Source organism: Phyllostomus discolor, chromosome 6, assembly GCF_004126475.2.
Source record: "Phyllostomus discolor isolate MPI-MPIP mPhyDis1 chromosome 6, mPhyDis1.pri.v3, whole genome shotgun sequence".
NCBI lineage: Eukaryota > Metazoa > Chordata > Mammalia > Chiroptera > Phyllostomidae > Phyllostomus > Phyllostomus discolor.
Window position 1 is genome coordinate 137,658,089 of NC_040908.2, and position 23,335 is coordinate 137,681,423.

At 47.5% G+C, this 23,335-nt stretch overlaps 1 protein-coding gene across 2 annotated transcripts in view; it reads left to right on the top strand.

Annotated features, from left to right (window-relative positions):
* The first annotated feature begins 1,638 nt into the window (after nucleotides 1-1,638).
* The window catches only part of NELL1 (neural EGFL like 1), a 729,686-nt gene continuing 707,989 nt past the window's right edge, over nucleotides 1,639-23,335 (top strand). The window contains exons 1-2 of one of the 2 annotated variants that reach the window (XM_028515811.2): nucleotides 1,639-2,274; nucleotides 10,224-10,352. In XM_028515811.2, coding sequence (XP_028371612.1) covers nucleotides 2,220-2,274; nucleotides 10,224-10,352 — 184 coding nt within the window. In that variant the 5' untranslated portion in view covers nucleotides 1,639-2,219. The remainder of the gene's footprint in view (nucleotides 2,275-10,223; nucleotides 10,353-23,335) is intronic. The other variant, XM_028515812.2, reaches the window with a different exon arrangement.

Genomic DNA, 23,335 nt, shown 5'->3' on the forward strand with positions numbered 1-23,335 from the left:
TTGGAGACAGAGCTCTGAAGGCCTATCCCCGGGTCACACTTTCCCGCTAATGGGGTCACTGGGACTTCTAGGGATTCTGGGATTTCTGAGGTCAATAAAAAGGCCTTCGAGCAACAGTTTGAAGGGACCGAAGCTGGCTCCTGCTGAGGCATAGTTAAAACTGCAGCGGAGAGGGCCTGCCTCTCACAACACAGCATGGTGTGTGGGTGTCCCCATCAGAAGGCCTAACTAAACTTGAGGAATTCCCTTTTCTTCAAGATGTGTGTGGTTTTAACATTAGCTTTAAATGTAACACTCCCCAGGAAAGTGCCTGGAAAAAGCACCCACTCTGTAATGAAAACACAGTCAAGGCAGACAGATCCCCTCCAGGCGTGAGCTGAGTCCCAGGAGACATGGAGAACCATTGTAGTCCTGATGTCAGTTAACTTCTTCCTCTTTCAGCTCGACTTCTGGAGTGGGCAGCACACCTCGCCTCGTTGTTGCTCTCTCTCCGCCCGCTCCGCCCGCCTCAGCTGTCAGGAGCTGGAATTTACCTGCATGTTCCCTTTCTTTCCCATCTGCCAAAGGACCACAGCGTCAAGGGCCAAGTGGGACAGGGGTGTGCACACAGAAACATCCAGAAAACAGGGCAGAGATCAGAAGAGCGTGTGGATAAAATGCTGTCATTTAAGAGGCAGTGCTGCTAGTGAGATGACTTCCAATGGGGACGCCTGGGGGTCACGGTTCTGTGGGGATCTGGAATGTGTGGGGTGAGAGGGGTGCAAGGGGTGACGAGGGCAGATCCTCAATAGTGGAGTGGATTCTGGAACTTTGGAATTGGTTCCCAGGAAATGAGGGAGGGCCGTTCGGAGAAGTTTCCCTCTCCACCTCTGAGACCCCCACCGTGAGAGTATTAAAGGAGTGTTGTGGGCTCTCAGAGTGGCCCAGTGAGAGCAAGGGGGGGGGGGCTTTAAATCACGTGTGGCTCATTTGGTATCAATCAGAGGTTCTGTTGCCTGATTTCATGACTTTGCATCTAATTATAAGTTGCCTTCCTGGATGGAAATGAGACGACCTGGGAGGTCTTCATTGGGAAGGCCTGGGTCTGGAAAAATATCACAGAGAGGGAGGAGGTCCTCTCTCGGTGCCCACGGTGGAAGGCAAAGACCCAGCTTTTCTCTCCAGGGAATGGAGTGGGTATGGGGGGGAGGGTCCCAGAGGAACAGTGGGAGAGCCCAAAATGTGACTATGTCAGCGGAATAGGGCTTCAGACAAAACCATCAAGAAAGTCGACCAAGGGGAAAAAAAATGGTTAGGAATTTCCCCTATGTGGCAGCATTTGCCCTGCAGAACCGGAAGGTTTGCACATAGGTTCCCCAGAACCCACCTTAGCTCGCTCCGGCTCGGCTCGGGGACCTTTCAAATGCACCCGTTGCCTCTCCCTGCCCCCCCCCCCTCCCCCCGCACGTGTATCGGGTCAGATGGGCCTCGGGGGAGAAGGTACAGGTGGTGAGCCGGGACTCAGCCATTGTCCCCCGCAGGTCCCTATGCGCTCCTCTCCACCCAGTTGCCTGAGCAAATCTCGACTAATTGTTTTCCCGGGAGGGACTGGGCGCGCTCCTCGGCACCCTCTCGGTCAGGGTTCTCCCGGGGAAAAGAGCCCACCCACGAGGGCTCTGCGGTTCTACGTCTCGGCCGGGATGAACTGTGGCAACTTCAGCAGCCCCCACCGCAGCTCCGAGACAGAGGCTGTGACAGTTGCGAGGCCAGCTCGCCAAGGTTGGAGCGCGTGAAGCGGCTAGGGAGCCTAGAGCCCCCGGCTCCTCCCTTTTAGCCCCCGTCCCGGGACTCCAGCTTGGGTGCTCCGGGTAGTTGCGGCTGCTGCACCTTGCAGTTTCACCGGCAAAGAAGGAGAACCCGATCCCAGAGCGGAGCGCAACCTGACGGAGTGGCCGAGCCGGGTGCTCCGCCCCAGCTCGAAGGCTAGCGCCCCCGCAGCTGGGGCTGGGGCCTGAGCCTCGCACTGTCGCCGCCCGCCGTGGGGGGCGGGGTGGGGGCGGGGCGGCTGGGGCGCCGTCCTGGGCGCGATCCCTGAGCGCAGCACCCGGCGCTGCCGAGCCACCTCCCCTGCCGCCCGCTAGCAAGTTTGGCGGCTCTGAACCCTGCGCGCCTCCAGATCCAGTCGCATTTCTTTCCTCCTGGCTTCCGCGAGCCCCGTTTGGCCGGGACCCTCGGGAGCGATGCCGATGGAGGTGATTTTAGTTGTATGGTTCTGTGTGTGCACCGCCAGGACAGGTAAGAACGGCTGGGGCGGTCGAAAGGATACAAGGAAAGGGGGGAGCCCCTGCTCTGCGCCCAGAGCCCACACAAGCTTCGGGAGACCTGGAGCCGAGCTCCGCTGGTCCAGGGAAGGGCGGTGCGGCGTAGATAGGTCCCTCAGATCTCCCTGCCCTGCTTCAGGTGAAAGGGTGAGAAGTGGGACTCCCAGCCTGGAAGATGCCCCCGAGGAGTGTCCCCTTCCAGGGGGACGCGGCCCCTCGGACGCAGGAGTGAGGGGCGCGGCCGAGGGCGCGCATCCTCCTGCTGCTTGTAACCGGCTTCCGGGCGGAAACCTACCGCAGGGCGGGCAGTGAGCTCCACACCCCAGAACTTGAAAGGTGCGCTGGAAAGCTCTCTCTCTGCGCCCGGCTGGGCGGAGAAGGGGCAGCCGTGGGAGTCGCACCCGCAGAGGGAGCGCTTCCAGCCGGCGGGCGCTGCGGGAGCCCGGGAGGGCGCCGCACGGGGTGAGGGCTGCGGGTGAACCCCGGGTTTCCTCGCTCTCCTCTCTTCCCTTCCTGACTCTCCCCAGGGGAACTCCAGGAGTATTTTATCCTGCCCCCTCTTCCCATTGCTCTGTGCCCAAGGGCTGGGCGCACAGTTTTTTGGAACGGTGGATACAGTCGGGGAAATTTTCTCAAGCTCCACACCAGTTTTCCCTTGCTATAATTGCAGGTTGCGGGTTAGGGTGTATGTGTGTGGGGGGGATAATTGGCGTAACAGGGCGAAGTCCCCACTTCGTTCTGCCTCCAGACACGCAGTTGTGAGGACTCTAAGCGCGCCTCCTTCCTTCAGCTTCCACTGGCCCCCCTCCCCAACCCCATGCCTCCTGGGGTTTGGAGGTCTGCTGTCAGCTGTCTAATCCACGAGGCTACGAGGTGTGGAAAGGGGGGGGTGGGGTGGGGTAGGAAATTGGCAAAATTAGGGCTCTCCGATGATGGTGGGTGTGGGGTGCTCTTTCATCCCCACACCAGCCAGCCTTGGTACGCGCGGCCGTTTTGCACCCCAGCACTGGTGCGTAGTCATTCCCTGTGCCTTTATCTTTTCCTCTTTTGCCGCTCTTATCTCCCTCCGGTGGAGGCAGAGCCTCCTTCCCAGGCTAGGCAGCGAGTTAGTCTGGACAGGGCAGCGGGGGAGGGCCTGGTTTTGGTTGGCTCAAAAGTTCTCTCCGCTTGCCCCCAGGCGCCCCTCTTTGGCAGTTAGCCCACCAGAGTGTCCTGGAGTTGGGCGTCTCGGAGACTCCTGCTGGCTCTTTCCATTTTCCCAGGACGGAGCCCGTAGCAGGTTTCCTTTCGCTTAACGGAACGGCGTCTGGCGTGGACTTCTACATCGACAAAAGGAATCTGCCTCCTTTCCCTGTCTCCAGCCCGATTCCCAAAGCTTAGGAGACGCCAAGGCTCAGTGTCGCCGAGAATACATGCTTCTTGAGCTCAGGCCCGTCCAGCTGTGTTTGTCTTTTAACACCAAGAACAAGCTGGGAGTAACGCGCCCCTGAAAAATCAGGACAGGCGAGGCTAGTGCGGAGTGTGAGCTCCAGCCCTGCGCGCTGAGAATCTAGTACGGGTGGGCCGAGCAACGAGAGAGAGAGAGAGAGAGAGAGAGAGAGAAGGAGAGAGAGAAACTAGGTGGGGGCGGGGCCTCCAACTGGTCATTGCACATCTCAAGTGCGCCTCACCTAACTCCTTTGTTCTCATCACTCCTTTGAAAAGTCCGCAAAAAAGTGCCCTCCCTGGCCATGGACTGCACCTCCAGGCGCACTGCTTGTGAACACTGGCTTTAAGAACACCGTCTTTCCCCCTTTCCCACACCAAGCTCCTTTGCATGTTGTAAAAAATTCTGTTGTAGGGAGGGTTCACTCATGCATTTATTCATTCATTCCACAAACAGTTGAGTGTCTTGCTGGCTTCCAGGGTGCTTATGCAAAGAGGAGACGTCTTGGTTCTTGACTTCCAGGAACTTACAGTTTAGCTGATAATCTAGATAGAAACTGGAAAGCTTTAAAAAAAAATAAATATGTTGGGGGTCACATTGTTTGCAAACATAGATGTCAGGTAACCCTATAATACATCATTTGTATATGGCACTGAGGACTCACACCCCGAAGTCCAGTCTTCTTCCGTCACCATGTATTTGACCTCCTCGACACTTTCCACCGCCCCCCTCCCCCCACGCCTTACCCTGCAAAGCGTTTTAATTTTGATTCTGCAGTTTGGTGGGGGAGGGCTGAGAAAGAGATGGGAGTATAAGTTTGTTTTGAGGAACTACAGAGGTGGAATAGTAGGAATGAATTCTGAGTGGGGGGAGCGGTTGGTGGTCAGGGGAGGGTTTAATCAGGAGGCGACAATCGAGAGTGGTCTTGAAGGCTGTGTGGGGAGTTGTCCAGGTGCACACGGCGGCGGAAGCCTCCCAGGCAGAGCGCGCAGCCTGCGTGCGCAGAGGCGGAGGAAGGAGCCTGGACGGGTCTGCCCCACTGGCTGTGGCCGTTGCACAGGGAGGCTGGTTTCCTCGGCCACGTGGCAGCACTGGAACACCAGAGACCCCGTGTCTTCTGCAAAAATCCCCCGCAGAATCAGAGAGAAGGGGGGGGGGGTATTATTTCTTGACTCTTGCACTTAGAATGTATTGTAGCTTGAGGGGGTGTGATGAGCCGCTTTCTGGGGGCAGCCCCTTTGATTTTGCCCAGGCCGTCCTTTCTGCCTCACACATTCAACTTCTTACGCAGCAGAGGCTGGCCTGTGATTAGTTTATCAGGATCCACACAGCCGCTTGGAAAGTTTATTTGTCAAGTGGGACAATTGTTGTCAGGGCTGTTAACAGTCCAAGATGAAATAAACTCGTGGGACACGCAGCGAGCAGCTCAGATACCCCTGCCTCTCGATGGAAATGAACAGATGCTATCAGGCACGTTGTAATTAAAGCAGCGCTGTGGCGTGGTGGCAGTTACACCGGAGGAGACCCAGTGATAGGTGTCCCAGGAAGCTGCTTGGATCGCCCATTGTCCAGGGAACTTGCTTTAGAGGGGACAGTGGAGTCGAGGTGGGAGGTGCCGTTTTCCATCTGTGTCTTTAATGGGTGAAAAGCGATTCTGGGATTTCCAGGTACATGACTAATCGTGAAAATTTAGGAGGCTGAAATCATCGCAGTAATACCACATTATGTCCCTGAGTTGTCTCCAGTGGCTTGGGAGTGTGAATACTATAAAACTCCTTGATTACTGTCCTTTGGGTGCCCAGGTGATTTAGTCAGGGGGTGGAGGGAGCCCCAGGGGCCAGGTGAGTGCCTTTGGCTGCCACCAGCTGGGAAGGGGAGGTTTCTTTTCTGAAACACCTGTGCGGTTTATTAACGATGAACTGAACGGAGCTGTGAACAGAACCCCCAGCCTCTAGTGATCACGTGAAATATTGGCTGATTGGAACAGGCCAAGAGCATGTTCTTCAAGGATATTGCTTTTGGGGATTAAGGACTTCTGTAGGAGTCCGGGGCCCGAGTTCTGTCAGGTGGCTGTGAAATTCTGCTGCGAAGTGAGGTCCTGGAGCATCTGTGCAGCATCATGTTCCTCTGCCTGGACCAGGGGCAGATGAACAAGGAGCCACATTAGATTCGAAGTGAGCCAGACCCAGGAGGGTTTGCTGGGGAGCTTAGGCCTGTGAGCCCGCGAGTGGACTGAGTGGGTCATGGCCCCCCTGGGGGCGGGGCTCAGAATTGGCCAGGAGCCCCAGCAGTGACAGGTGTTGGGGAGATTAGGGTGGAGGTTCCCAATCCTGGAGGCAGGTCCCAGGCGCCTCTGTGACACTGGTGCTCTGCCTTCTAGGTTTGAAAAAGTATTTCTTCCCTAGAAGCTTTTTTATTCTGCTTCATTCCAGTTTGTAGCTTCAGCCATTTGTAGAGCAGTTATGGCCAAAGTAGAAAACTTGAATGGCGTTTCCTTGGAAAGGGCAGCAGCTCCATGCTTGGATAAGAAGCAGAAACATTCCAATAAAAAAGGTTATTTTTAATGGAACCAACAGTCCTACCATGTAAGGTTCAGGAGACACCATGCAAATGCTCTCTTATTGAGAGGTGTTCTGGTTCCTCAGGCAGCATGCAAGCTGCTGTCTTTTACATGCGCTGCCGCTGCCACGAGGTGTTTTCATCCTGAAGGGGACCGAATAGAGGAAGAGAAGAAAACTGTGTCTGGAAGCTTCACTGATTTCTCTTGTTCTGTTTTTATGGGGTGTTTTCACAGCCAGAGCAATGCAGTTCTCTTGAAGCCAGGGAAGCCCCTTCACTTGGGGGTTGTAGAGGGGGAATGAACATGGATTTATTACTACAGATGTCAAAAAGCAAAGCCAGGGTAAGAGCCTTTCCAGGTCAGGTAGGCAAGTGGAGGGGTTGGGAGGGAGGGGGCCCTCTGTACGTTTTGTAGGATTCCACTGGAGGTGGCGCCTGGGAGCTGGAATGCTCCAGAGAGGTGGTCTTGTGAAAGGCGGATGCGGCAAACCCCACATGCACTAGGAGTGTTCACACAGTGGCCACCCAAGCCTCACTGGGCTGCGAGGCAGGTGTGATCACCCCCCCTTCCAGGGGCGAGGGAACCGAGGCTGGGGGCAGTGAAGGGATTTTTCCGAGGGCACAGAGTTAGTGGGAGGATGAGACAGGGCTGAAACGAGGAGCTTTATAGTTTTGTGCCCACAGCACTTTCTGGGTTGAGGGTGCGGTGTTCTCAGGTGGGGGCCGGGATCCATGGCATCACCACTGGGGTGTTCTGTCGTGTCCACAGAATCTGTTTGGGGGCCTCTCAGGCTCATTCAGCTGCAAGGCTCCTAGTCTGGGAATCCGGGCCTCTTACGGATGACAGTCAGAGCGGGTCTTTGGTCTCTGCCTGCTGGCTGTTGCCACAAAAACGTGCATAACCAGCCACCAAAAACTCAGGGACCTAAAGCGACATTTGCTTTTTAAATGTTATTTATTTATTTATTTATTTATTTATTTATAGAGAGAGAGAGGAGGGAGGGAGACAAAGAAGGAAACATCGGTTGCCTCTGGCACCCCCCCAGCTGGGCACCTGGCCCGCAGCTGCGGCATGTGCCCTGATTGGGAATTGAACGGGCAACCTTTTGGTTTGTGTGATGATACCCAACCAGCTGAGCCACCCTGGTTGGGGTCAACACAACGTTTATTTTGGTACACATGTCTGTTGGTGGGTTTGGTGTTGGCTGATCTAGGCCGGGTTTGGCTGGGTGCGGTTCCCACTCTCGTGGAGGGCACTGAGAAGCCACACAGCAGAGGGTGTGGCTATGGGGGGGGGGGGTAGAGATCGGAGGTCAATAATTCAGTCACCCACCGGCCTTTGAGAACATTTCCTCGGCCAGAATGCCGTCCAGTCCTCTCATGCTTTCCCCAGATATGCCTGTTTCTCTGAGGTCACTGCACCTGAAGCAGTGATTGTGCATTAGCTTATCAGTTACTTAACTGCGCCCTAGATTCAAGGCTCTGGGTTTACAGGGGTGCTTCCTTTTTCTCATGTCCAGGGAAGGGCCCATTCTCCAGACCACTTTCCAAATTCCTGCCCAGAGAAAGGCCAGGAGGGAGGTCCCCTTGATTTAATTCCTGCCATACAGGTGTAGAACGCTGTAGATCAATCTGCTGAGCCTCACCAATCTGGGCTGTAGATCAAACTGAAACAGTAGTTCCTTTCCGGCCTTTCCAAGGACACCACAGAACTGCTGCTCCCTGAGCTCAGGAGGGAAATAACAGCAGCAGCCTCGACAGGAGGCTCGTGCTGCTGCGACTTGGCGGGTAGACTGCCCTTCAGCTCAGTGCTTCCTTGCCCACAGTGGCTACTCTGTCAGCCAGTCTTTGTGAACCGAGTCTGTGTGAGGGATGAGCCGCTTCAGGCAGGGGCGACGGAAACTTCGTGGGATCATAATGCAGATCAGAGCACATCCACGCCTCTGCCCCTTAAACACACACCTGAAAGCCTTCGGTGACACCCACTGCAGTTAGAGCAACACCTGTCTCTGTGTCTCCTCCTCACTGTGGCTCACAGGCAGGCAGGCAGGCTCTACTCTTCGGCTTCATGTCTGCCACCCTCCCCTCCCCCAGCCCACTCTGCTCCAGCCACCCCAGCCCTTTCCCTGTTTCCTGAACATACCAACTTTGCTCCTGGTTTGCACTTGCTGTCTCTAAACCCAGAGAGCATTCCCTCCAGATTTCCCGAATCTGGTCCCTTCTCCTCATTTAGGTTTCAGCTCAGGAGAACCTTCCCTGACCTTCTTTTCTAAAGCTCCATGCAAGTTGCTTTCTATTTCGTTACTCTATTTTCTGCATAGCATTCACTGCTATGTCAGATTATCTTGTTTGTTGAGTTTTTTGCCCTCTCTTCACCCCTACCCTGGGACTGCATGCTCAGTGAGGACTCTCCAGTGCCTAGCAATGCATGTGTCACATAGTAAGCCTCAGCAATACCTGGTGAAAAAGTACTGAATAAATGAATGAATGCAGAATGAATGAATGGATGGAAGAGTTGTCTTTGGGTAAACTGGTCTCATAACTGCTGCACTTGCAAGGGGAAAACTTTAATCTTTGGTGCAGGGGGCAAGGGGAAGTCTGACACAAACTGAGAAGGCAGTTGTGTGCACTGTGCCTTTAATTTAACCCTTGGTCTGCCTTGGCAGGGACAGGCTTCAGCTCCAAAGACCCTTTGCTGACCCACCTTCTGTTGACAGAAGCTCAGATTGCTGGGCAGTCTCTGCTTCCTCACAGGAAGACTCAGGGTGGGGTAGATTTCCTTCTTAAATCTGCCAGGTAGGGGCTGAGGGAGGGAGGACAGATGAGGGCTGTACTAGCTCTTGATGTCCTGATGAGCATTCACGCAGTGTCTCTGGGACAAATTGGGCTCAAGCTCACCCAGTCTTGCCTCCGGGACTGCATTACAGTTAGACAAAAGTTGACAGCTGCTGCTGATTAAAACATTCCCAACTGTGCCAGCAGAATTGCACTATTGAGATGCTAAGTGTAGCTAGACACAGCCTTTATGAATAGCAGTCCCTCAGAGTGAGCTCTGGCCCTATGGATGTATGTGCCTGGGAGACACTCTGCAGTTACGAGGGTATCATTCTGCAGGAACCCCCGCCCCCCACCAGAGGGTTCTGAGGCAGCCTTAGAGATTTGCTGATTCTTAGTGGGGCACTGGAATGCAGGGCCATGTTTCTCTGTGCTAAGGTCTCCAACGAGAGTAGGCAGAGCCTCTAACTTTCCGTACAGGAGTCTGTCCCCTTGGAAGGAAATGAACATCCGTGTTGCAGGGATCCTGTTTTGGCCAGTCCCTCTGTCCACGCCTTCCGCTGTACCACAGGTGGCTGTGCCGATGAATGGGGAGCGCTTTGCTCTGCGGAGGCCTCCCCTGGTGAGGGGTGTCCGATTTCGCTGCTGCTTCAGTCTCTGAAGCCACAACTGTCAGGGCTATTCTGTGTCCACAGTCCCCAGATTTGAAAAAGCTCGGAAACCCGAAGTTCTTCATATCTTTCCCGACCGCAACACTTACCCTGAGCTCAACCCTTACAACTCTATTTACAGTGTTTGTTTAGCCAATTAGAGGAACGTGTTACACTTGCTGCTCCAGAAATACTGTATTTGATTGTGGGGTACTGACTCAGATTTTGCTGGAGGTGATACAATGCTACATGTTACCTTTCTAACTTTGTGATTATATTGGGCCCTGTGGATGTAGGGCAAGTGATTATCCGTCTGTCACGAATGAGGGGTGGGGGTGAGAAAAGAGACAAAAGAACTATAACATCAGCGGGGTCACAGAGCAGAGTTGCCTTCCTTTTACGTCCCAGCAAGAGAGCATCTCCAAGCACTGACCACCGGCTTCCTGATTGCTGGTCCGTATGCCTGCCAGCAGTGTGCATTGGAAACCAAGACAGCTCTGTGTTCCTTTTCAGTGCTGGGCTCTGGGATGGACCCTGACCTCCAGATGGATATCATCACTGAGCTTGACCTCATGAACACGACCCTCGGCGTCACGCAGGTGCCTGGACTGCACAACGCCAGCAAAGCGTTCCTATTTCAAGGTAAAGCTGCTTCTTCCTCTGCGTGGGGCAGAGCTTGGGGAAGAGGTTCGCCTGGGGGGTGGTCGTGGGGCGTGTATTTGTTGGGAGATCATCTCTGCTCTTTCTCTTGTGTGGTCGTCAGAAGGAACGGTCAGGAATGCTGAGGGTGTTCAGATATTCTGGGGGGTGTTCTGATGGTACAAGGTGGGACACCTGAGGACATGGTGGTGAAATATTTGGCTTGCGGTGACATATTTCTCTGGGGATTTTGGCAGAGATGTAAAGAGGAGTGAAGTTGTGAAGTCCTTGAAAGCCATCGGTCAGCCGTAGTATTTTTACAGGATATTGCTTTATTATCTGCATATTTATCTGCAACTCGACCTTTTCCTACTTCTCTCATCTCATGGGCTCACGAGCACAGAGGGTGTTTTACGGCTGTGTTCTCTGAGGGGTGCAGCTTAGTTGGTTCTGCCCACTGGGTTTGACCACAGTTCATTAAATCCCTCAACAAGCACTCAGCGGCAGGATCACGTGCTTCTTAAATGTGTGGGCTTCGGAGCCGGGCTGCCGGAGTCAGTTTCTTACCCTGCCACTTATTGGCTTGGAGACTTTGGGCAGTTACTGGGCCCGACTCTTTCTGTGTCCTCATCTAAAATAATGATACCGACCTCATGGGGCTGCTGCAAGGAGCTAATCCAGCAAAGTGGTTAAAATAGCACCTGGTACACAGACTCTCAGTAAGTAGCTATTATTACGGAACTCCTTCTGTGAACCAGGCAACGGGCTAATAGATGGGTTACCAGTCAGAGTAAATAAGCTAAGTGCAGCCCCTGCTTTAAAACATAGTGAGGAAAACAGTCATTACACAGGGAATTATTGAATTCCCGTTGTACTTACAGTGAAGGCAGTGTTGAATAAGAGTTACAGTCAGATCTGCTTTAACTGGGGTGGGGAGGTGATAGTGACCAGGGAAAGGCTACCCTGAGAAAGGGCCCTGTCTGCCGGACTTGAAAACTGATTAGCAAGCCTGGTGTACGGAGGGGTGGAGTCAGAGCATTTGGGGGAGAGGAAATAGTACGTAAGAAGGTCTTAAGGCAGAAGTCAACAGAAAGACGAGTAGCATGGCCACAGGGAGAGGTAGGCAGAGGCTAGGGTACATTGGACCCTGTGGGTAGAACTGGTATTTAGCTGACATCCACGGGTTTGAGCGTATTGATGGTTTATGGTCAGTGGCCATTCTGATAGACAGGAGGTGATGGACTTGTAATTAACTGTTGCAAGTATTACCCAGCCTTGTGACCAGGTGAGTGGTTTTGTACTTGACTCTCAGAACATTGGGGGCCTTCGTGGAGGCTGAAGTGGGCCAGTGGCCTGACTGGATGTGTTAGTCCAGCAGCCTGGACGGTCCTTGGTGAGGATGCCTGGCAAGGTTGGAGTTTTGTTTTTTTTTTTTGCTCAGCCCCTTATGAAGATAACAAAAGGACTGTTTCAGAGTGACTGGACTGACATTATGGGATGAGATTTACATATTTACGGTGCAGGTAACTTAAGCCTTGTTAATGATAGATAGCAAATCTACAGTTATTGTAAAATGATACATCATATGACCATGGATATGTTAATTTCCACTTAATCTTGCTAAGGAGTTGAAGTGTGTAAGCCGGCCATGGCGAAGAGAATACAGACTGGGTTACTTTTCTCTTTGCTTAGTTATTGCTGAGCAACCCCGAGATTCTTGACCTGGGCAAAGCTGCCAACCCATCTGCAGGGTTGCCGTGGAAGCGGGTCTTGTCTGTAAGCTCCACGAAGGCAGAAGTCATGTCTGTCTAGCTACCTCCTCACCTCCAAGGCCATGTATGGCACGTGGCATATCGCTGTGATGAATAAACATTTTGAGTTGAGTTAAAATTTCTTCCTTCCATAATACAATTAACTACGAAATGAAGACCAGATTTCTTTTGTCCAATGTGCTCTGTAAGAGGATATTTTGCCTGCTCTGCTCACTATTCATTTACTCATTCATTTATTCCACAAGTGTGGGCTTCCCCGGCTAGCACTCTGCTCTCCAGTTCCTGTGTTCTCTGCTTTGGAACCTGCTACTGAGACATCTACCAGGCTCTCACCACCACAGGCAGGGCGTCTGGGCTTCTTTGGTGGGAGGTGTAACTTCATTCTGCGAGTCTGACTGAGGAGGGATTTCCCTTATAAGGACCTTTGTGATTCCATTGTATCCCCTGGGGTAATTCAGGGTAATCTCTCCAGCTCAAGATAGGTAATTTAATCACATTGGTAAAGTCCTTTTTTTTTTTTTCTCCGGGTAAGGAAACACATTCACAGGTTCTGGCAGTAAGGACATGGACATTTTTGGGGAGTCATTCTTTTGCTTATTGTAAAGTCTGCTCTCTGGTTCCCTGAGACTCATGTCTGTTGTATCTCAATATCTCCACAAGTCTCAGCTCGCTACAGCAGCCAGGTAAAGCAGACTGCACTCAACAATGTGCTGGGAAGTCTCTGTAGCCGAATGTCCTGATTCATCTTTTACAAGGTTTGCTTCCCATGTGAGTACAGGATACAGTCTGACTAAGTTTTCTGCCTCAATGTGTAACAAGGGTCCTGTGTCTTCCCGTTTGCAGTCCCGGCAATAAATTCCTCATATTTTGGCCCTCACCAGCCATATTTTAATTTTTTTATTATTAAAAATATATATTTTTAAATTTATTTTTAGAGAGAGGAGAAGGGAGGGAGAAAAAGAGGGATAGAAGCATCAATGTGTGAGAGATACATTGATCAGTTGTCTCTCACCTACCCCCAGCTGAGGACCTGGCCTGCAACCCAGGCACATGCCCTGACTGGGAATCAAACCAGCAACCCTTTGGTTCTCAGGCTGGCACTCAACCTACTGAGCCACACCCGCCAGGGCACCAGCAGTATTTTTAATGTTCATATTTCTAATAGTCTTTCCACAATGATTTAAATGTTCTCTGGGATACTAGAAGTTTTTTTTAACCATTTTCTTTACATTATTCTGAGACTTCACTTATTTACAGTGTGTTAAAGGCAACCTAGGCTTTTTCCTATCATGTTCTTCAAAAATTTCTCAGTATTTTATGGGGGGGGGACCCAAAACTCCCTGAATTATCTTTTGGAGGTTTGGGCCCCTTGTAGTACAGGCATCCCCTACTAGGTGAGTGTCCTAGGAACCCATCTGTGTCAGTGCACCAGCTGGCATTGTTGTGAGAGGCTGTGTTTGGCTTCAGTGAATTTTTCTGAGACTCAATGCATTTGCCTATTTCATGATGGGTGATTTACGAGTGCACCTGCTCACACCAGGCTGAGTGTTCAGCAGTTTTTGACCAAAAGCAGCATGACTCCCCATGGCCCACCCGATCTCACCTGGAGAGATTTTTTGTTTTTGCTTTTCTGGATGAAAAAAGTCCTCAAAACAAACGTTTTGCTGATAGGGAAGAGGTGAAACAAAAAAAGACAAACAAAAACAGAACAAAACAAAAAAAGGCAGAAGTGATAACAGGCATCAAAATCGACTAGTTCAAAACTGTTTTGAGCAGTGGAAAAAAAGTTTTGATAGGTGTATTTCCTTAAATGGAGAGTACTTTGAAGTGACAAGTTTACACATGTAAGAATAAATACACAATTTTTTATATACGTAAATTCTGTTTTTTTGGCTCCCCTTCATATTACTCCACAAGGCCACTTCTACATTTTTAGTTATTTGTTATAGCTGCACTCCACTTCCAGGTACCAAAATCTGTATTAGTTTTCTATTGTTGCTATTACAAATGACCACAAATTAGTGGATTCAAACAAAACATATTTATTATCTTACTGTTCTGAAGGTCAGAATTCTCCAATGGGCTTTAGGGGGCTAAATCAAGTTCTTGGTCAAGCTGCGTCCTTTCTGGGGTCTCCATGGGGTAGGCAGTTCATTGCCTTTTCTAGCTTCTGGAGGCCCCATACAGCTTGGCTCCTGGCTGGGGCCGTCCAAGCTCAGCTTCAATTGTCTTCTCTGGGAACGACTCTTCTGCCTCCTCTTCTTCCCTCACAAAGAAGTTTGTGTCTATACTGGGCCCACCCAGATAATCCAGGGTGATCTCATTTTGAGATTGACAACTTCATCTCATCAGCAAAGTCTCTGCCTGTCACTTCTGTAAGGCAGCATATTACAGCTTCTCAGGACTAAGATGTGGGCATTTTTTATTGGTGGGGGGCATAACGGTGTCTAGCACAGGGTGGTTACCCACTCTTGGGCAGAAATGTGTGCACTGTGCTGTTTCCAGTGTGTTCCAGACAAGTCCTACTTTGAGTGCAGCGCTGTCTGATCAAAATGCAATGAGTGGAACTGGCAATTTTAATATTTGTAGTAGCTGCATTAAATAAGTAAACAGAAATGGGTAAAATTAAATTTAATTATACATTTTATTTAACCCAATATATAAAACATATTATCATTTCAACATATGATCACAAAAAATTAATAGATATTTTCTGGTTTTTTACAAAGCCTTTAGTACCTAGTTTATGTTTTATACTTACCATATATGTTAATTTGGAAGCAAAACTTTTGTCTGAAATAATTGAACTGTATTTCTATTTCATAAAATTTAAACTTGAAAAAGTTGGTTTGCCAAGTTATTCCATACATGCTTAATTATCATATTTTAAAGATAGCTTGATTGAGGTATAATTGACTCACATACAGTGCATATCTGAAGGGTACCATGCTGTAATTCTGATGTATAACTATACCTGTGCTATCACCACGATCAAGACTGTGAACAAATTCATCACTCTAAAATCTCCCCTTTTCTTCTTTCATAATCTCTCCCTCCTGCGCCTTTCAGCCACCACCCTTAGGCAACTAATGATCTGGTTCCTGTCACTATAGAGTGGTTTGCATGTTCTCGGATATTATATAAACAAAGTCATATGATGGGTACTTTTTTTTGGCCTGGATTCTTTTACCAATTATAGTTATTTTGAGGCTTATACATGTGGAGCATATAAAATGCTTTTCTTGTGGGCAACAGCTGGTCTTACTTTTATTTCTCTCTCTTTTTTAAAACCAAAAGGCCTCTATATTTTCATCAAGATATTTAGACCATTTACATTATTGTGATTATTGACATGATTCTATTTAAATATACATTTTTGCTCCTAGTTTCTACCTGTACTGTCTATTTTTTCTTACATTTTTCTGCTTTCTGGCTTCTTTTAGATAATGGAAGGTTTTTTTTTTGTTATGATTACAATAGATCTCCTTTGTTGACTTATTGGCTATTATTTTTTGTTTCATTATTTTAGTGGTTGCTTTAGGGCTCATCACTGTCTACCCCTAACAACGTTATGTATAAGAACGTTTTAGTAGTTTACTTCTCTCTTCCTGACCACTGTTCTGTTATGGTCATACATTATAATTTTACTTTGTTATGAACCCTGTACTACATGCATTGTTGTTGTTTTTCTCTAATAAGTCAATTATGATTTGAACAGTTCTAGCTAATAAGAAAATCAGCCACCTATTTACTCATGCAGTTACCATTGTCTGTGTTCTTCAGTCCCTCAGGTGGATTCACATTTTCATTTGTCACCATTTTCGTCCTGCCCACTGGACTTCCTTTAACCTTTCTTGGAGTGCAGGTCAGCTGGTGATGAATCCTTTCAGATTCTGTATATCTAAAAAGAAGTCTATTTTGTTTTTATTTTTTTAAAGTCATTTTTGCTGGGTGCAGAGTTGAGTTAGCAGTTTTTTTTGCCAGTACTTTTAAGAGGTTAATCCATTGTCTTCTCACTTGCATTGTTCCTGAAGAGAAGTCTGTTGTCTTCCAATCTTTGTTCCACTGTAGGCAATGCAACTGCTTTACCCCTGCTTTTGAGACTTTCTCTTTATCACTGACTTTGAGCAATTTGATTGTAATGTATCTTGCTGTGGTTTTCTTCGTATTTCTCATGTGTGGGGCGGTCTATTGAGTTTCATCAAATTTAGAAATCAAGCTAGACATTATATCTTCAAATATTTTTTCTGTCCCCACCCCTCTTCTTTAGGAACTCCTACTCCATATATCTTGGGCTGCTTAAAGTTGTTCCACAGCTCAATGATGCTTGGTTCATTTAAAAAAATGATCTTTTCTCTCTGTATGTCACTTGTGATAGTTTTTATTGCTGTGTCTTCAAGATCACTGAACTTTCCTTCTGTATTGTCTGCTGTTGGTATCACTCGGTGATTTTTTAAAAAATCTTCTCTATTGTAGTTTTATCTTTGTAAGTTCAGTTTTGACCCTTACAATTTTTTTCCATGTTTCCATCTAATTCTTTGAATAGATAGAATTCAGTTACAGTAACTGTTTTAATATCCCTGACAACTGATTCTAATATCTGCAGCAGTGCTGGGTCAATTCTGATTAATTTTCTCCCCATACTGCTTTTCTTTGCATGCCTGATGATTTTTTATTGAATGCCAGACATTGTGAATTTTACCTTGTTTGGTGCTGAGTATGTTTGTATTTTTTTAAATGTTACTGAGTTTTGTTCTAGGACACAGTCAAGTTACTGGGAAACAATTTGATCTTTTTGGGTCCTACACTTAGGATTTGTTAGATGACCTAGAGCAATGCTGGCACTAATAGCTATAGTACAACCAGTTATTTTTCATCCATGAATCCTGAGATTTTCTACTTTAACTGGTGGGAACAGTGCTGTTCTCAGGCCTGAGTATGTGCTGGGCACTGTTATCTTTGGGTGGGGGTTCTTTGTTCTTGGGGAGTTTTCTCATATGCACACACCGATCATACTCCACTGAGTACTGAGTGGGAGACAGATCCATACTTTTTCCTCTGTGCTGTTGTCTCCTCTCCTGAATACTGTCCTGTGACATCCTGGTGCCTTGGTTTCCCCAGATTCTCAGCTTCCTCACGTCCACTCGGGGAGACGGCGGGGCTCGGCCTGAGTTCCTTCTCCCTGTGCTGCAGCCTGGGAGCTCCATCTGAGTGGGAGGCCTTGGTGCTTGTCGGGCTCCTCTCCTTTGTTCGTTGTCTCTCAAAGATCACTGCCCCTTACTGACAGATGTTCAGGGTCTTGGAAACTGCTATTTCACTGAATATTCATGTTAAATTTCAAGTCAAATGAATTCAAGTGAACATGTATTTCCTCAGTCACACTGGTCACATTTCAAGTGCCCATTGACATATGTGGCTAGGGGTCACCACACTGGACAGTGCCAGCCTAGACAAGCTTACAGATTTTACCGTTTTACTCCTGTTCAGTTAATTAGAAGGCTCCAAAGTCCTATCTTTCAATGCTAATATATGACAACAACTAGCAAGCTACCTAAGCTCTTTTTCTCCATCTACTTATTGATAAAGTGGGGTAATAATAGTACCTACTGTACATGGTTATAGTGAGGATGAAATAAGTTAATGTGTATAAAATGCTACAGCACTACTAACCCTAATCCTGATTCATTAAATGTGAGTCATTTTTAAGTATTGGGGTTTAACTTTGACCTTCGTCTCCTGTGTGTATCAACTGTCCTGTGTGTTAGTAATGTCAGATTTTTTAAAAACATTTTTTATTGATTTTAGAGAGAGGGGAAAAGAGAGAGAAAGATAGGGAGAGAAACATTGATGTGAGAGAAAAACATCAATTTGTTACCTCTTGCAGGCATCCTGACTGGGGACTGAACCCGCAGCCCAGGCACGTGACCTGATTGGGAATCACAGCTGTTACCTTTCGGTTTGGGGGGTGATGCCCCACCAACTGAGCCTTACCAGCCAGGGCAGTAATGTAGGTTTTAACCTGCAAAGATAGGTTGGAGTAATGGGAAAAGCAGAGGTTTAGAGTGTGGGCAGAAGATTAAGGCTCAGCCCTTTAGATGTATTAATTTATTTCATCCTCACTACAGTCATAAAGTTAAATACTATTATTGTTCCTTTTTATCAATGGGAAAATGAAAATACCTTGAGGGAGTACTTAGGGTTGCCAGTGGATATGTCTCTAAATGTTTTTAAGTATCAGTTTTCTGATCTGGAAATGGGAAGAATACAAAGACTGATGGCAAATATATTTTTTAAAGATTTTATTTGCTTATTTTTAGACAGAGGGGAAGGGAGAGAGAGAAACATCAATGTGTGATTGTCTCACATGCTCCCCCTCACCCACCGCCATCAGGGGCCTGGCCCACAATCCAGACATATGCCCTGACTGGGAATTGAACTGGCGACCCTTTGGTTCACAGACCAGTGCTCAGTCCACTGAGCCACCCCAGCTAGGTCTGATTGCAAATATTAAATGACAACAAATGGGAAAGCACTCTGAGAATGGAAAGTGTAAAACATGAATTTATTATTCTTTCTTCCATTAATTTTTATTTCTTCTCATGTTTTACCATTGTTATGTCTAGCTTTGAGCTACTGTATATTAAGGGAATGAAAACCCTTTATTTAAATGGAAGTCTATTAATAATGTTGACAATTTAAGCAGAAAGCACATTTAATTGGAAACACTCCTATAATCCAACTCCAAAGTCTAATAGAATTTACTCTGGGGCTAGCCAGCTTTTAAGTTGTCTTTGTTTGTGCTGTCTGGTGTATAGGACACAAAGTTACATATGGCTTTTATTCTCTTCTTGCCTGAAACAGATTATATTTTATTGGGGATTGGTGGTTGGGGGCAGGGAGAGTGAATGGCTGTGTTTAAGACTGCACCCATCTTCTCTATGCTGAAACGCATTCTGCATACCAGCAGTAGAGTTTGAAAAGTCATTTTGGAACACCTCTGCTTTGCCTTGAATGGGACTCAGAAGATCCGAGGGTTTGGCACTGTACTTTTTCCTGGCGGACAGTGCCTTGGTGTTAAGTAGTTGGGAGGATGTGTCTGTCCATTAGTGTCTCGTTTATGAAAGTGAATTAGAATATGCATGAGTGAAAATTTTTTGTGTTGCTTTTTTTTGTCTTCCAGGAAAGTGCTATCTTTCAGGAGTTCTACTTAGGAGTTTTCTAAAGGAAAAAAATAGTATCTTTCAAGTAACTTGTTTTATATGACAAGATAGAACAAAGGCTAAAGTGGGATACTTTCAAAAGATTGGGACTTTTAGCACCTGTTTGCATTCTAGGCTTTTATGCTAGATGTTGTGCAAGACACAGGTGAAGCAGGCAAAGACCTTGACCTTTGTGACATTATAGTCTAGATGGCTGACACTGCATGCCCTCAGGTACTCTAATGGAGAGGAGAATAGCTTTGGCTTGCAGTGGGGTATGGGTAAAGTCCTGAGTATGTTGAAGAAAGAACTTTCTTCTCACGAGATAACCTGGGAAGGCTCCCTGGGGGAGGAGGCACCGGAACCAGGCCTTGAAAGATGAATAGGAATTAAATAACATGTGGTTTCTGTTACATAGGAGCACTGCCCATGTGTAATCGCTTTCACAAAACAGTGCTTGAAGCTTGAAGCTTAAGCTAGCTCTTAATGCTTAGAAAATTTGAGTAAGATGGATCTCCCTAAAGGGTTAGGTTAATGCTGATCTTCCAGATTTCCTGCCACCCACTATTGCCCAAGTCTGAATTGTTTTTTCTGTTGATTGGATGCGCTTCATTGCTAATTACCTCTGGGAGCATTTATAAGTCAACCTTACTTTGAGTGGAGTGATTTAGTATAACTTCGCATTTAATCAATTAGTGGAGTAATCCAATTCACATACCAGTGTCTTCCAAATATAAGTGGTTTTGCTCTTGCCAAAATAAAAGTGGAGCAAGCTGCTCGAGTGGAGTGGGCTTGCGAGCCCCTCTCTGGGGCAAAGTAACACCTGCACTGCCAAGTTTTGGAAAATCATTAAATGGTTATGCGACTTAAGTGTGTATCACAGAGCAAATAAACTCTGTACTTCCTAAATTTGAGCACTTCTGACATCTACAGTAAGTCTGTTTTCTCACTGTTCCTCCCCCATCAAATACTACAGTGAGGAAAGCAGAGATGGAGAGAGACAGCAGAGAATGTAACAAGACAAGAATTCTTTCAGAAACCATTAGGCGTGTGAGCCAATCCCATACAAACAAGTGGATGCTGGGCAAATCACCTCCTGGAATTTGTTTCTTCTTCAGACATTGGGTAATAATGTAATGTCAATGATCCAAGTTATTTTAAGGGTTAATTTAGATTGTATACATTTATTGTAAGTAATAAAAAGGAATATACATGTTAGTTAATATTATTAAGAGTATTCTGAAGGTATATGTTTTTCACTAAACAGATATTGAGTGGGCACCCACTATGTGCTTGGCACTGTTGCAAGCACAAGGAACACAGCCAGTGAGCAAATCAGACAAAGTCTGGCTCTTACGGGGAAACAGATGATAAGCAAATGAATACGTGTACTGTTGGTTCAGGTAACTTTGAACCATTTGTGTGTATAAACTCAGGAAAATATTTCTGTTTCATTTTTTTTCTCAAGGAGTAGGTACTTGCAGTTACTGGCTGTGCTTAATGAGAAGGGTTACCTGTTGTCTGCACTGGATTAGTTTTAAAAGAAGGGTTATCTCAACTCCTAAAATGTATTTGCCTTTTGAATCTTCTACGGACACTGCTCTATATGCACTATTTTTATATCCGTTACACAGATGAGGGCATTTGAGACCCAGGGAGTTCCAGTAGCTCCTGTTGTCTGTACGGACAGACACAGGGTCTGAACTCGGGAGCCTACACCTGCAGTGTCTGTCTTGGCCCCGCGGCCCTGCCCGGATGTCTTCCCCCAGTTCAGGAGAGTGGGGGCGAGTAAACACGGGCGATGCAATAAAGATGTAGCTTCCCTTAGGAGAAACTGAAGGACATCTGGCAAACTATCTTTTGGCAGGTATTTTAAATCAACCAGGACAGATGGTGTCTTGTCAGCTGGTGAATTCCGTTTAATAGAATTTTATGATTCTTGCACTTGGAGGGGCCTGCTGACTACCTGTGGCTGAGTACCTGGTAAACCGTTTGGCTGCCAAAAGGGCGCATGCCAGAAAATCAGAGCTAACACACAGGGCTCCACTCTGATACCGCCCATCTGGAATGTAGTCCCTGCGGCCGTTTGACCGGGCTTTCTGGAGAGAGTGCTGTGGGACGTCGGCATCTGTGTCGACTGCAGCGCGCTTTGGGGAATGCTGTGATTCTTGATTGGGGTTTATTTTTACACATTGGGAGTAAATTCTTTTCTGTGGGAACACATCTCCAAAATTATAGTGTAAGTGGGACAACATGATTTGGTGCGCAAATATTTTATTAAATAGAACTTTTCATGGATGCAGCCAAAGCATGAAGTAGAGCCAGGATGTGCCGATGTGCTGGGCTGGCTCAGCCCGCACACCTAAGATCTGCTCACCAGTACGGCACCCACACGCTCGGCTGCAGAGCTGCAGGGCAGGCATGGAGCCGCGGGCCTGGGAACTTGGATTCCAGCTTGGCTCTTGCTGTTGACTTTGGGGTATATTACTTAACTTCTCTGGGCCTTGGTCTTTAAAGTTGTGGGATTTTTTTTTTGTTGTTTTTAGCTGGATGAGGAATACTTTGCAAAACAAAATGCCAATGCAGACAAGCACAGAGGATTATGGAAGCATCAATGCTGTAGCTGTTCCCCAGAATCAGCAAATGTTAACATTCTGTTTTATTTGCTTAGAACCTTAAAAAAAAACTACAGAATAAGTTGAAGTTCCTGTGTTCCTCTCCCAGTTCTTTTCCTCTGTCAGCCTCCGTAATGGCCATCACCAACACGGTCGGTGCATATTCAGTTCACATGAATGTGTGTGTGTGTGCGTGCTTATGTTACCACATGTACGCGTTTGTATGTGTGTGTATAGACATGTATATGAGAGAGAGCACATGTGTGGTGGTCCTATGAGCAGCTTTTGGGGCCAGACTGCCTGCATTCAGATCCCAGCTCTGACTCTTACTGGCTGTGTAACCTTGGGCAAGTTCTTTAACCTCTCCTTTATTCCGTGTGCGATGAGGAGGTAATAAATTATCTGTCCCATAGGATTGTTCTCTGGATTAAGTGAGTTGATTCATAGGATGTATTCCTAGTGTATTATTGGAAATACAGTAAACATCCAGTGCACGCTAGCTATTGCTTTGCATGGTTTAACAATGTGTATAAATGGCATCACACAGTATGGATCTTTCTGAAACGTAGCATTTCACTTACCATTATTCTTCTGAGGACGTAGAGATCTGGTTCATTAGTGTGAACTGCTGCATCACACCACCCTGTATCCATCCACTTGCCTATTGATGGGAACTCGGCTTGGTTCCGATTTCTGACATTATCTTCTCTTGTGCAAATACCTAGTCGTTTGCCCACACCCTAGCGGTGTTTGCTATCTGACCACAGTGCTTCCAATGTCATCTGATCCAGACACAGCAGAGCAACCCCTCTTTGTTCAAGTTCATACGTTCCTAGTGCTGCAGCCCCATCACAGGATTAATTCACAATAAACTTACTGTGGACCAAGACCCCACAGAGGTTCATTTGTATGTTTTTTCCCCTTATTACTGCTAAGCTCTGACTTCTCCCTTCTATGTCTTATGCAGTTGTTTTCGTGTAGCCACATTTATGTCCATATGTTCATTACCATTAAATTTCAGTACTATCTGTAAAGGGAGAGGGTTGGATACAATCACCAGGGTCACTTGCGGCTCTTTGAAATGAAATTGGTTATTTCAGAATAGCCTTGTCCGGTAGCGTTTTCTGTGATGAAGGAGGTTCCGTATCGACACTGCCCAGTGCTGCAGCCACCAGCCGCGTGTGGCTGCTGAGCACTTGACTTATGGCTGGTGTAACTGAGAAACTGAATTTCTTTTAATCCTCACCTGAGGACACGCTCATTGATTTTAGAGGGAGCGAAAGGGAGGGAGAGAGAGAGGGAAAGAAACACCGATGTGAGGGAGAAACATTGATCGGTTGCCTCTTGTACATGCCCCGACCTGGGCCGAACCTGCCACCCAGGTATGTGCCCTGACCAGG